At 51.0% G+C, this 14,551-nt stretch overlaps 1 protein-coding gene across 2 annotated transcripts in view; it reads right to left on the reverse strand.

Moving 5' to 3' along the window:
* CFAP77 (cilia and flagella associated protein 77) overlaps positions 1-14,551 on the reverse strand; it is a 171,860-nt gene that overhangs the window by 61,417 nt on the left and 95,892 nt on the right. The window contains exons 2-3 of one of the 2 annotated variants that reach the window (XM_026457113.2): positions 10,640-10,739; positions 9,532-9,760 (exon numbers count right to left, since the gene is read on the reverse strand). In XM_026457113.2, the coding sequence (XP_026312898.1) occupies positions 9,532-9,760; positions 10,640-10,739 (329 nt within the window). Of the gene's footprint in view, positions 1-9,531; positions 9,761-10,639; positions 10,744-14,551 lie in introns of both variants that reach the window. The other variant, XM_026457112.1, reaches the window with a different exon arrangement.

The raw sequence follows: 14,551 nt of genomic DNA on the forward strand, positions 1-14,551 counted from the left end.
TGGACACCCCCGCCGCCGCCACCTATCATCCTGATGGCTCCCTTCTAGACAGTTTCCTGTTTATGAACCTTCCCTTGAATGTATGATGTCCTGCATTCTTGAGCTTGATATTACAAGTATGGCCTGAGCTGCAGAAAAGAGCAAGGAGGTCACCTCCTTTGTTCTGAACTTGCTACCTCTATTAACATGGCCGAGGAACACATTCATTCTTTGAGGCAGCCTCACGGCACTGCAGACTCATAACATCAGTGGGGGGGGCGGGGATCACAGTGGAGTCTATTAAGTGTCATCTCTGGCTATACTGTCCCCTCTCTAGGTCTCAGACGGACTGTCTCTTTGCTTCCGATAACTGTCTCTAAGTCTTTTTTTTTTTTTTTTTTTTTTTGAGACGGAGTCTCGCTCTGTCGCCCAGGCTGCTGTCTCTAAGTCTTAAAGGGCTCCAGACCATGTTCGAGTGCTCACTATGTGCGAGGCATTGTGTTGGATGCTGACGATGCAATGATGGATGAAACCTACATTCTCCCTGCGCTCTGGGACCTGACATACAGCAGAGGAGTATTCACGACCGTCGCAGTCAGTGCCAGGGAGCAGATTATGCGGGCGACAGGAAAAACTTGGCTTTGCTGGGGGGGGGGGGGCAATGTACATTTCTGGCCCTCTCCCAGGCCCGGGAGTCTTTGCGAGATCCACATGCTCCCCCTTGTGGTCAGACCAGGTTTCATTCAGCCGGGTTTCAAGACACCAATAAACGCGGCCGCGGTCTCGCCCTTCAGAAACTGCCTGGGATCTCTGGGATGGCTGCTGGGGAAGGGGCTTATTATGATTTTATAGGAGTTTGGGTGGGTGGCTTGGATTTTTTTGGCCATCGGATCCAGGAGAAACAAAATAACCCAGAGTGATTGATGGGCCCATTGTAAATTTGTAAAATAAATCAGCCTGGCAGAGAGATTCAAAAAACCTGTCAGGCAGCAAACATTTTTTTAACAGCCTGTAAAATTTCCTGCATCCTTCACATTTGTCAGCGTCAGGCTGATGATGCATCTGATAGCAGGACCAGCAGCGGCTGCAGACAGAAGGCTGGGCCAGCAGCATCTCCCGCTTATCTGATGTTTCTTATGTTTCCATGGTCTGAAGGCTTTCAGCACCAGGACTGGGGGTGTAGACCAGGCTAATTAGTGCTGATCTAAGGATGCTACTGAGGTTGCATGTGGCAACTGGCTTTATATTTGGACCCCAATGTGGCCATTTGTTCATGCACTCGTTCAGCAACTCCACAAGGGCCTCCTCCACAAAGGTACTGTGGTCAGCACCAGAGATCCTGGGGTGAGAAAAGCAGGCCTGGAGCATCCAGCGTGGAGAAGGTTCTGGATGCCCTGACAAGAAGTTTGAGTTTATCAGGGAATGTGAAAGGGAAGGAAGTGACCCAGAAAGGGGAAGCTCAGTGGGCTCTTTGGATCTGTTCAGATTAAGTTCTAAAGCTTTAAGAAAAATCCACACAGGATGGCCTTACACAGAATCCTGTCTCATCCCCCTTCTAGTGCTGGAAAAACATAAGCAGAGTCTCTGCCCGTGTCACCTCCACCCCTGTGTTTGTTAGGGAGGCAGATCAGACCCTTGGTCACTGTCATAGGCATTTAGGCTACACTAACCCTCCTCGCACTGCAAAGCAGATGACTTCACCTCTCAGACCCTCTGTCTCTTCTTCTGTAAAATGGGGATAGAAGCATCGCAACCTTGTACTCACTTAAGCTAACTTCGTACTCACTGAGCTATTCAGCGTTAGTTAACGAGGATGCTCCTGAGGACCTCGGCACAGGGTCTGACCCGTGGTAGTAATAATAACACATAGTTGCCATTGTTAGTGCAGAGTGGGGTCTTCCCACCTTCCATCTGGCCCATGTCAGACACTGATGCGCAAGGGGCTGTTTGCTGGTTGACTGAGTGGTGGATGTTCCTGCTAGCATCTGTGTCTTGAGTGTGGCACAGGCTCCCAAGCAGAGCAGTGGCAGAGCCCAGGGTGCCCAGAGTCCACCAGGAGCACCAGCTGCTGCCAGGCCCTCCCTGCTCCTCCCCTCCCCGCCATCCCTGACTCATCATAATCGACAATGCTGGGCCAATTAGGAGCAGTAACAATTAAGATGTGCCGAGGGCATGTGAACATTTGCAAACACTTATTAAAATGCATCAATAATTAAGCGTGTCTTTAATAGTTACATTCCTGGCCTCCAGACATATCCGTTTCTGGACCTCGGGTCGCAGCGTGCTTTGAGATCTGTGTTAGGGCCCTACACGCTGGTAATGAGAATTTAAAATTCTTCCCTGACTTGAATTCTGGGATTTGACAGTGAAACAGCAGTGAGAGAATACCGGGGCTCTTTCCAGCTGCCTGATCCTAGAGGTGTGGTCTTCAAAGCCAGCCGCCAGACTGGGTAGAAATCCAGGCTCTGCACTGTAACGCCTCGGGGAGGGCCCTTGCCCTCCCTTTCCTGGCCTGTGAAGTGTGCAGAATGATACTGTCTCATAGCAAGGACGTAAGGGTTAACAATTATGTGTGCAAAATGCCTCCATGTTTAAGATCAATGCAGAGCAGCTTTCGTTACCAGTGGCTCATACTGTCATCAGAGGACAAAAAGAAGCTGCAGTTAGCTGAGGGATCGAGACCATCCGTCTACACCAGTGGTTCCAAACTCAGTGCCTACCTGGACTAGGCAGGTAACAAAAACGAGAGAAGCCAGTCTGGGTGAGGACTGGGATAAACGGTCCATGGATTCTGTCCAAAGGGATGCTGCCCCTCAGCCCCAGCCCCTGGAGCCAGGCAGAGCGCAGTTCCACTTGCCCAGCCTTCTGCTTTTTCAAGAGAAGTAGAAAACCCAGGTATTTTTATGAAATCTCCCTACTTTTTTAAAAATGTGGCAACTCAACCTTTTTTTGTTTTTCTTTAATCACTGCACCAGCCAAACTCCTCTGTGGGTTGATTGGGCCACAGCCTCCAGTCTGCCCCCATGTCTACACGACCCCTATTTTCCAGGTAACTCCTCAGGTCTCCACTTCCTGCGAGTCACAGAGGTTTTCGGATTGAAATGCACCCTTCTGATTTAGTGACAACCCACAACAAATCGGTGTGGGTTGGGAACCAAATAGGATAACTGGGAAGGAAGTAATTGAATAATCTAAATTCGGCGTTGCATCCCATCTGGTATTGAGGCTGAATGCACAGATTCAGAGACGTGTGGAGAAGAGGGGGTGCACCCCTCACCACAATTCATTTGCCCATTGCAAATCTAGACGTGGGTGGGGGCTGAGGCGCTGGCTGTGGTCAGAATCGTAGCTCACAGAGTGGCAGTCACCACCCCTCTGCTCATTAGCATCCTAGCTTAGAGGGAGCTTTAGTGGATTCAGTCTGAGGTAGGACTTTATTTTTTTTTTTTTAACACATCTGTAATTGTGAGTAAATAACACTCATTTTGTTGTTGTTTTGTTTTATTTATTTATGGGACCAAACTGCCCCAACCCCTCCTCTGTCGGGTGTAATCGGATTTGGTGTTTTAGCATGCTTTTAAAGTAAAGAAATAAATAAATACAGTTGAGGCTTGTAAAAGGTGATCATTAGAAAATGGGCCTTGGCCCCATAACTTTAAAGTAATAGCCCCATTAGGGAGCGGGGCGATGATTTTGTCACCGTTCCTCTGCATTTATGCTGCAAGGTGGAGGCTTTCCATGCAGGTTGGGCATCTCAGTAAAAGCTTTTTCAGCAGCCATTTAACCTCCATTTACAAAGAAATAAAGCGAAATTGATGCTGATTTGGGCCTGCTTTGGGGGATATTTCTGCTCCATAAAAGCCCTTTTGCCTGCAATTTGCGGAGCTGCCCGTCACATCAGAAAGGGCTGCTGTTGATAAAGATAAAGCTTTATGGCCACGATATTTGCTGCTAACAGCAACCTAATGCAGCATTTTCATTTTTGTGCAATTAATGTTAATGTCTGCTACGAAAATTGTCATTAAATACCATTTTAAAATCCATTCAATTTGCATATGCAAAGCCCATTTACCATCACAGAAGATACAGCCAGCACTTCATCACGTCCTTTCCCTGGAATTGTGGTCACTCAGTTTTATAGCAATTTAAGATTCTGTATTGAAAGCTGGATGATAGTGCTTGTCCTTTCTGAGCCCAGCTGACTTCAGTGATGCCGTGGAAAACCCTGGCCCCAGGATAAGAAGCTGTGGGTGTTCCGGTTGCACGTCGGTTCCAAGGAAGTAGGACACAGAGTGAGGAGCACTGGATGGGGAGCCTGACAACTGGACTCCAGACCTGGCTCAGTTAACAAATTGCTGTGCAACCTTGGGAAGCTCTCTTCACCTCTCTGAACTTCTATTTTCTCCTGTTTTAAATAAGGGCTTTGAACCAGGTGATCACTAATATCCTTTGTGTTCCCATCTTTTCTATTTTTCTTTTTCTTTTTTTTTTTTGAGATGGAGTCTCACTCTGTCACCCAGGCTGCAGTGCAGTGGTGTGATCTTGGTTCGCTGCAACCTCCACCTCCCAGGTTCAAGCAATTCTCATGCCTCAGCTTCCTGTGTAACTGGGATTACAGATGGACGCCACCACGCCAGACTCTTTTTTGTATTTTTAGTAGAGATGAGGTTTCACCATATTCGCCAGGCTGGTCTCGAACTCCTGACCTCAGATGATCCCGCGCCTCAGCCTCCCAAAGTGCTGGGATTACAAGCGTAAGCCACTGCACACGGCTCTATTTTTAAATATAAACATACTAAAGGTTGAGAATCCAGGCCAAGCCCAGCCATGAAGAGGTTGTGTGAATTTGGGGAGGTCAATTAACCTCTGCCTGCCTCACTTGGATAGTAATCCTGTCCACCTCTGGCACAGGGTTTTTATGACCATGAAAATAATTTGGCATGAAGGTTTAGAGCCAAGCTGAGGAGGCACAACACAGCCTGAGAATCACAGAGTGCTGTGATGAGTATATGTGTTACTAGTGCAGCCCCCTGTCTACAGATGGGGAAACAGCAGCCCTGCGGGGAATGTGACGTGGAGAGTTGGTAACAAACCTGGAATTAGCATCCCAGGCCAACTCCCGGCCCAGGGCCCCTCTCCTGCCACCACGCTGTGTTTGAGACACTTGGTCACCAGCATTGACTGATCTAGTAATCTAGTGCACAGCACGGACCAGGAACGGGGGCTCCTCTCTGCCCCAGGCAGCCTGTAAGAACAGGGCAAGGGGCCGGGCGCGGTGGCTCAAGCCTGTAATCCCAGCACTTTGGGAGGCCGAGGCGGGCGGATCACGAGGTCAGGAGATCGAGGCCATCCCGGCTAACATGGTGAAACCCCGTCTCTACTAAAAAGTACAAAAAAACTAGCCGGGCGAGGTGGCTGGCGCCTGTAGTCCCAGCTACTCGGAAGACTGAGGCAGGAGAATGGCGTGAACGCGGGAGGCGGAGCTTGCAGTGAGCTGAGATCCGGCCACTGCACTCCCGCCCGGGCCACAGAGCGAGACTCCGTCTCAAAAAAAAAAAAAAAAAAAAAAAAAAGAACAGGGCAAGGGAGGGCACATGTGTTGAGAGCTGAGAAGAGAAGTCCGGTCAGCAGCAAAAGTCACAGGAGATGCCTTGGGGGACCCACTTGGGGGACGATTTCAAAAGTACAGGGAGGATGATGTACAGGAGTTCATTAATCCAGCCCTGAAGTGACTTTCCAGTGTGTCTCTAGTGTCACCTTCTTGGTTTCAGGGCTGGTGCATAGAAATGCATTCCTGGGGCCGGGCGCGGTGGCTCAAGCCTATAATCCCAGCACTTTGGGAGGCCGAGATGGGCGGATCACAAGGTCAGGAGATCGAGACCATCCTGGCTAACCTGGTGTAACCCCGTCTCTACTAAAAAAAAAAAAAACTAGCCGGGTGAGGTGGCGGGCGCCTGTGGTCCCAGCTACTCGGGAGGCTGAGGCAGGAGAATGGTGTAAATCCGGGAGGCGGAGCTTGCAGTGAGCTGAGATCCGGCCACTGCACTCCAGCCTGGGCGACAGAGCGAGACTCTGTCTCAAAAAAAAGAAATGCATTTCTGGGGACAGACATGCCTGAGGCCATGAGAGGTGGGAAAACTTACCAAAGAGGCGATGCTGAGCTGAGCTTTGAAGAATGCGTAGGTTTTCCCACCCACTCATTCTTCAGGGTTCTTTCTCACGAGTAGGATGCTGGGAAAAGCATACAAAGGCATACACAGCACATGCTGTGGACAGCAGTGTGGCGGGTCCCCAGAAACTTAAAACACAATCACCACCTGATCCCGCAATCCCACTACAGGGTCTACCCCCAAAAGAACTGAAAGCAAGACTGGAACAGACACGGGTACATCCACGTCCACGACAGCATTATTCACAATAGCCAAAAGGTAGAGACAACTTAAATGTCCATCAGTGGATGAATGAGTCAACAAAACGCAGTCTATACACACAGGGAACATGACTCAGCCTTGAAAAGGAATGAAATTCTGATGCACGCTATAACATGGATGAACCGTGGGGATATTACGATAAACAAAATAAGCCAGACACAAAAAGCCAGACATTGCATGATTCCATTCATATGAGATCTCTAGAGTAGTCAAATTCATAGGAACAGAAAGTAGAATGGTGGGTGCCGGGGGCTGGGGGGTGGTGTTTAATAGGGAAAGAGTTTCGGTTTGCAATGATGAAAAAGTTCTTGAGATGGATGGTGGTGATGATCACACAACAACGTGAATGTAATCACTCCCACTGAATTGTATACTTAAAAATGGTTCAGATGATAAATCTTATGTATATTTTACCACAATAAAAAATTAGAAAAAATAAAAAATAAAGAAGGAACTACCACCCCCCCCCAAAAAAAAAAAATATATATATATATATGATGGCACAGTCAGAGGAAGGCACCTAGTCCAGGAGAGGCAAGAGGGGAGACTGGAAAGACAGGCTAGGGATGGAATGTCAGTGGCCTTAAATGTGGCCTGGCCTGGATGCTGCCACACAGATGGGCTAAGACGTTGGCTTTGTCAGTCACAGGCCACTGAACAGGGCTCCGGATAGCAAGAAGCCCGCTACTGTCTGGGAGCAGCCGCTTCTATTTATTTGTTCAGTGCAATGCACAAATATTGGTCATTTTTGTACTAATGACCAGCTTGTGCCGTGATGTGGAAAGGGCTGGGAAGTCCTGATGCCTGCCTGGTGTCCATTCCCCTCCTGGAACAGAACCCTGGTCTGTACGTCTTTTCCGCCATCAGCCCATGTGGATTGCAGGGACTGATTTCACCCCTGACTCCAGGGAAGGGTGCATCATCAGACCAGGCCAGCCAGGCTTCCGATTCCCCCGGCCTCAGCCATTAGCTCGGAGGCAGACACATGACCCAGGCCTGGCATCTCAGCCCTGGCTACAGCGGTTGAGTAGAAGATAGTCATGTAACCGGGCACCGTGGGTCACACCCGTCATCCCAGCACTTTGGGAGGCCAAGACGGGTGGATCACCTGAGGTCAGGAGTTCAAGACCAGCCTGGCCAACATGGTGAAACCCCGTCTCTACTATAAATACAAAAATTAGCCAGGCGTGGTGGTGTGCGCCTGTAGTCCCAGCTACTCGGGAGGCTGAGGCAGCAGAATCGCTGGAACCTGGGAGGGAGACAGAGGTTGCAGTGAGCCGAGACTGTGCCACTGCACTCCAGCCTGGGGGACAGACAGAGATACTGTCTGGAAAAAAAAAAAAAAAAAGATAGTCATGTAACCCCGAGCTGGTCCAAAGAGTCTTGAACTCAAGGTCGCACCAATGCCCTTCGCACTGGGCTGCTAAGAGAAAAACAGAATAGAACTGCTGCTGGCCATTTGCAGGTGAGAAGAAGCTTCTCAGAGAATGGAGCCAAAATCAGGAAGCACAGCCAAGAAACAGAGAGACCTGCTGCTGATGACGTTGCCTGACTGTCTAGATCCTGCTATGCCTGAAGTCATCCCTGCACTTTCCAATCACGTGAGCCATGAGTGAGTTTTGATTAAATGCAACTACGTTCTGCTTTTGTAGAATGTCATGTGTGCCAGAGTTGGGACATGGGTCATGTCTGGCTCATTTCATCTGTGTGTTAGCAAGATAACTCTGGAGTAATGTGGAAGGTGGCTTGGGAAGGGCCAATTCTGGAAGAAGAGAGAGCAGTTAGCTGGTTTCTGTAGGACAGTCAGAAGACGGGGCGTTGACTGGATGGGACGCATGGCTCTTCTGCTGGTGTCCCCCCATCTCCTTCCATTTACTTGTGTGTGGCCTGTGGGCCCTCAGTAGCACTAGGGAGCTGATCTCAGCGCCAAGCCAGTCGTGCCCTTGTTGACAATGGGGAGGATGTGGACCCACTGGGACGTGCGTGCCGGTCATCTAACCTGTGGTGACAGTGGGGTCACCAGACAGTCATTTCTCAGGGGATGGAAGAATAGAATAGAACTGCTGTTTCTCAGGGGTGTTCCGGAGCTTTCTGGGGTGCCAGATTTATTCTATATCTTTATCTTAGTGGTAGTTACTTGAGTGTGTCCATTTGTAAAATTGCATTAAGCTGAACACTCCATGATTTGTGCATTTTACTGCCTCAATAAGAAATTTTAAAAATTTCATAGCTCTTGGATCTACAACTCACATTACGTCATATCTTAACATGAACACTAGCTAACATTTATTGAGCGCCTCCTGTAGGCCAGGCCCTGTGCTCAGGTTTTTGTATGCATTACGTCACTGAAACCTCAGCATACGGTGAAACAGGTGCCGCTCTTATCTCCATTCTACAGATGCGGAAGCTGGGGCAAGGATCCCACGGCCAGTCATGGCCAGAGTGCAAGTTTGAGCCCAGGCTCCAGAGCCTCTCTCGTGGCTTCCTCGGGGTGGTGCTGTGCTTGGGTAACTTGGCAGGCTCTCCCCTCTCTTACCCCATGAAGACAGAGACAGGTCTTTTTTTTTTTTTTGAGACAGGGTCTCACTCTGTTGCCCAGGCTGGAGTGCAGTGGTACAATCACGGGTCACTGCAGCCTCGACCTCCTCGGCTCAAGCAATCCTCCCACCTCAGCCCTCAAGTAACTGATACTATAAGCACATGCCACAATGCCCAGCTAATTTTTAAAATTTTTTTGTAGAGACGGGGTTTTGCCACATTGCCCAGCCTGGTCTCGAATTCCTGGACTCAAGCGATCCTCCCACATGGGCCTCTCAAAGTGCTAAGATTACAGAGATGAGTCACTGGGCCTGGCCCAGGGACAGGTCTCAATCACTGTTTGTTAATCAAGGGAAAGTGGGTGACCTGTGCATAGCCCTACAGGGTACCTGCTGTAAGGCCAGGACCCAGCTCAGCAGGATTCAGGGTGTGGCTACAGAAGTCACACAAGTGACAGCCATTGGAGAGAGGAGAGTGGGGCTGGGAGGATGCTCCACTTCCCTGTCAGCCTCCGACCTTGTCCCTGATTCAGCTGGTACCCCCACCCCTCAAGGGATGAAGCCCTGGCTGCCAGCCACCTCACCGTGCCTGGATCCCAAATGTCATGTTTGGAGGGAGAGGGGGCGGCTCCTTCTTCAGGCGCCGGTCATCCTGGTCACTGATGCGGATGTCGTTGAGCTGACGGTAGAGCAAGTTCTCCCGGGCAGTCACCAGGCTGGCTTTCACCGCCCCACGGTTCATTGCGATATAATTCCGGGTCAGCTCGTGGGGGCAGGTGGGCTGCTGCTTAAACACGTTCCAGCTTCCGATGGCTGAAGGCAGGGAGAGACCCACGGGGCAGTGGTCAGCCTGGGAGTAAGCACCCTGAGGCAGCTGATCAAGAAGAAATAGGGGCACGCGGGTCCTCGGCCTTCCCATTTACCTGAGCCTGCTGGGTGACAACCCTGCCTGGCCCCCAGAAAGCATGATGGCCCAAAAGGGTGGGATCAGGGCTCCCAGAGATCCCAGAGCGTACCGAAGTCAAGTATCTTCCCTGGAGCTGGGCTGGCCTGGCCCTTGACTTCCTCTGGGCAGGCAGAGGGTTGGTCCCAGGCTCATTCTGTACTTTTTTTTTTTTTTTTTTTTTTTGGGGCGGGGTCTCTCTGTGTCGCCCAGGCTGGAGTGCAGTGGCGGGATCTCAGCTCACTGCAAGCCCCGCCTCCTGGGTTTACGCCATTCTCCTGCCTCAGCCTCCCGAGTAGTTGGGACTACAGGCGCCCACCACCTCGCCCGGCTAGTTTTTTGTATTTTTTAGTAGAGACGGGGTTTCACAGTGTTAGCCAGGATGGTCTCGATCTCCTGACCTCGTGATCCGCCCGTCTCGGCCTCCCAAAGTGTTGGGATTACAGGCTTGAGCCACCGTGCCCGGCCTCATTCTGTATTTGTAATCTGAGCAGCACAGCGCACACAGTCCCTGCCAGGGAGGGGGTGCCCATGCTAGTTCCTGATACCGCACACCAGGGCCCTGCTTGGCCCTCCCCGTCTGGGCCACTTCCTGCGTTTTACCACTCAGTTGCCCAGGCTGGCGGTCCCTGGGTCTTTCTCCAGCACCCAACCAGCTGCCAAGCAGCGAGCTAGGTCAAGGGCTGTGTGAAGAGGGGTGAGCCTCCCGCCCACTCCTCTGTCCTCATGCTCCAAAGCTGCTCGCTCACCTTCAGGGACTCCTCCATCAAGCCCTCGGATGTAGAGTCCATAATTAAAATTAATGCCAGGCAGACTGTAGCTTCTTTCCCGGGGCTTGCCGAGTTCAGCCTGTCGGGGGAAGGACAGAGAGCAGAGGTGAGGAGCGGAGTCTCAGACCAACCGTATTGTAATCCGGCAGCAGGGAGGCACCAGAGGCCTGCGTTGCCCCAGGCCCTGCCGCGGCCTTCAGGGCGGCACAGGAGTGGGTGGCAGAGCCCCCCCTGGGAGGAGCGCAGGCTGCGGCTGGCACAGGGTCACACAGCAGAAGTGGGTCCGCGTGTCTGTGCTGAAGGCAAATGAGGACATCGGAGATGGGAGGCCTCTCGGCACACCTGTATTGTCGGAGTGGGAAGGCACAGTCCCCGAGCTGGGCAGCTGTGTCTGGGGTGGAGCCTAGACCTGGCTGGCTCAAGCTGGAAATGAAAGACCCAGTTCAGGAGGCCTCATCTGGAGGCCCCGTCGAGGGAAGGAGACCTCTTTCCTACCTTCATTCCCACCTTCCTCACACCAGGGACCACTCAAACCATCATCACTGAGGAAGTCACTTCCTCGAATGCTCACCTGGGGAAGACACAGTGACAGGGCCACTGCCACCCATCTGCACCTGGCCAGCTGTCCTTACTCCCTGCGACTCTAGGGGACTCCTCGGCCTCTCAGAGGTGGTTTGTACAAATGAAATTGCCCTGTCATCAACCACATGAGACGCCCCCCACCCACCACTCATGTATAGCTATAGAAACTGAGGCCTAGAGAGGCAGGGTCGATATCCCCGGCCCCCAAGGGCTGGGCAGGGCATCGCATGGAGGCATGCCCGTCCTCTTGGCTGGCGCTCTTGATCATCCTGCCACACGGTCTCCCTTTAGCACAGCAGCTCCTCGAGGTCAGAGGCCCTGTCCTGCACAGTGCTGCAAACCCCATCGCACCTGCTGCATCGATGGGCACTTGCTGGGTTCTGACTGCATCCCAGGCATGATGTTTGGGGTTCCTTGGCCTTCCCTCATGCCGTCTGCACAGCCACCCAGTGAGGCAGGTCTCATTACCCCCGTTTCTCAAGGGGAAGCTGAGGCAGAGAGATCCGACAGGTTGCCTCAGGTCAAGCAGTAGGACGTGGCAGAGCCGGCACTGGAACCCAGGCTGGCTGCCCCCAGCTCATGCTCAAAATCCACAGGCCAAAGAAATGCCCACAGCCCCAGCTTCTTGTGGCTCCCTGGTGCCAGCAGGCCCCGGGGCCATTACTGAGAAGGGTGGGCTCAGCTGCTCCTCCCACTGCCCACAGGCTGTGGACTCAAAGTCACAGGGTGTTACATTTCCCGGGATCTCTCCACTCTGGCCACACCAAAGACTGTCCAGAGGGTCTGGTGGGCTCTGGCCTTGCTGTCTCCTGCCATCTCGTCTATATCCCCATCTCTCCGGCTCCCACAGGTTGGGTGCTGAGACGTAGAGAGATGGTCAAGGACCACCCAGCGTGGCTCATCGCTGACTCTGGAATAAACCCCTCCCTCAGCTGGCAGTCCAGGGCCTGCACCCTCCAACCCCACCCAGCCCTGCAGCTTTGCCTCCCAGACTCCCCCATAGCCTCCCTGTTGAGACAGACGAACCCACTTCCCCTTGTCTGAAGGACCGCAGGCATCCCAGCCGCCTCCATTGCTCTTTCCTCAAGGCCCACCCTTACTGGTCCTTATTCTTCAAGCCCTGTCTCTGCCAGAAGCTCTTGGGACCCCTGGGTTCACCATGGCTCACCCTCGTCTGAATGCCAGTGACTCTTACTATCCTGTTCATTTGGGGCTTAGAACTTACCACCTTCTCAGTTTCCATGAATGCACACGCAGACCCCCCTGCCTGGATTACACACTCCTATCCAGCCAGAGCCATGGCTCCTATTACCTTCTTTTTCCTGTTGACACACAGCAGGTGCACAATAAATGCCTGATATTAAAAACCACCTCCTCTGGGAAGCCTTCCCAGATTGGCATCAGTCCTAGACAAGCCTCCTTATTATATGGTGGCACCACAGCAGCCTCAGCCTACCTTCATGACACTTACAACATGACAGGGTAGTACCCGTGCTAGTGTGGATGGAGTTGACAACATCATGCTGAGAAGCCAGACACAGAGCACTGCCGCATCCTGCATGACTCCATCTACGTGAAATGTCCAGAACACGCAAATCCAGAGACAGAAAGTAGCTTCATGGTTGCCAGGGCTGGTGACAGGTCGGGGGAAGGGATGGAATGATTGTAGCTGTGATGGCTAAGGGGTGTTCTTTGGGGAGTGATGAAAATGTTTTAAAATCGATTGTGGTGATGGTGTCACAACTCTGTGAATATATTAAAAGCCATTGAATTCTACATTTTAAATGAGTGAATTGTAGGGAATGTGAATTACATCTCAAATAAAATTACAAAGTACTGTACTTAAGTCATTCATTGCATAATGATCAGTTTAATGTCTGTTTTCCCTCATGAGCCTGTGAGCCCCACAAGGAAAAGGATCCAATCTTTATTTTTTAAGGTTATTTTTAAAAAACAGACTTTATATTTTACAGCAGTTTTAGGTTCACAACAGAAGTAAGCAGAAGGTATGGAGATTTTTTTTATACCCCGTGAATCTTTATTCTCACTCTTCTTTTCCCAGGCCTCAGTGTAGAATAGATGCTAATAAATAGGGGTTGAATAAATGAGTGGGTAAAACACTATGTCTTCGTCACCTTAGGCTGCCATAGCAAATTATCATTGACTAGGTGGCTTCAACAATAGACATTTATTTATCAAAGTCCTGGAGGCTGGGAAGTCCAAGATCTAGAAACCAACAGACCCAATGTCTTGGTGAGGGCTCTCTTCTTGGTTTGCAGATGGCCGCCTTCTTGTTATATCTTCACGTGGCAGAGAGCAGAAAGAGAGAGTTAGCTTTCTTCCTCTTCATTTAAGGGCACAAATTCCATCATGAGGGCTCTGCTTTCATGACCTAATCATCTCCTAAAAGACCCACCTGCTAATGCCATCTCATCCAAAGTTAGGTTTTGAATTTTAGGAGTACACAGACGTGCAGTTCATATAGCCTACTTTGAGACCATTGGCTCTTGTCTACACAACAGTTGATCATTTTTCTCCCTCTTCTTTTCCATCTCAAATCCCAGACCCCAATGTCCCTCAGGAGTGATGGAGCTCTGAGTTTCAGGTGGGTGCAGGGGGACCCTGCAGGGTGGCTTGTTTTGAATTCCTTCCATACTATGCTTCATGACATATTCATAACACAGAATACCCTACAGTAGTGGTCCTCAATCAAGGTGATAATGTGCCCTAGAGGATATCTGGCCATGTCTGGACACATTTTTGGTCATCATGGCTTGGTAGGGGGCGCTATCCTCCATCTAGTGGGTGAAGGCCAAGAATGCTGCCAGGCATCCTACAACGCACCAGACAACCCCACTACATCAAGGAGCTATCTGTCCCTTGATGCCAACAATGCCCACAGAGATTAAGCAACTCGGAATGAGCTGGGTGCGGTGGCTCACGCCTGTAATCCCAGCCCTTTGGGAAGCCAAGACAAGCAGATAATTTGAGTCCAGGAGTTTGAGACAACCTGGGCAATATGACAAAACCCTATCTCTACAAAACATGTAAAAATTAGCCGGGTGTGGTGGCATGTGCCTGTGGTTCCAGCTACTCCGGAGGTTGAGGTGGGAGAACCACTTGAACCCAGGAGGTGGAGGCTGCAGTGAGCCGTGAATGAACCACTGTACTCCAGCCTGGGTGACAGAGCAAAAGCCTGTCAAAAAAAGGAAGGAAGGAAGAAAGAGAAAGAGAGAGAGAGCGAGAGAGAGAGAGAGAGAAAAAGGGAGGGAGGGAGGGAGGGAGGGAGGGAGGGAGGGAGGGAGGGAG

This window comes from Piliocolobus tephrosceles, chromosome 14 (genome assembly GCF_002776525.5).
Source record: "Piliocolobus tephrosceles isolate RC106 chromosome 14, ASM277652v3, whole genome shotgun sequence".
Taxonomy (NCBI): Eukaryota; Metazoa; Chordata; class Mammalia; order Primates; family Cercopithecidae; genus Piliocolobus; species Piliocolobus tephrosceles.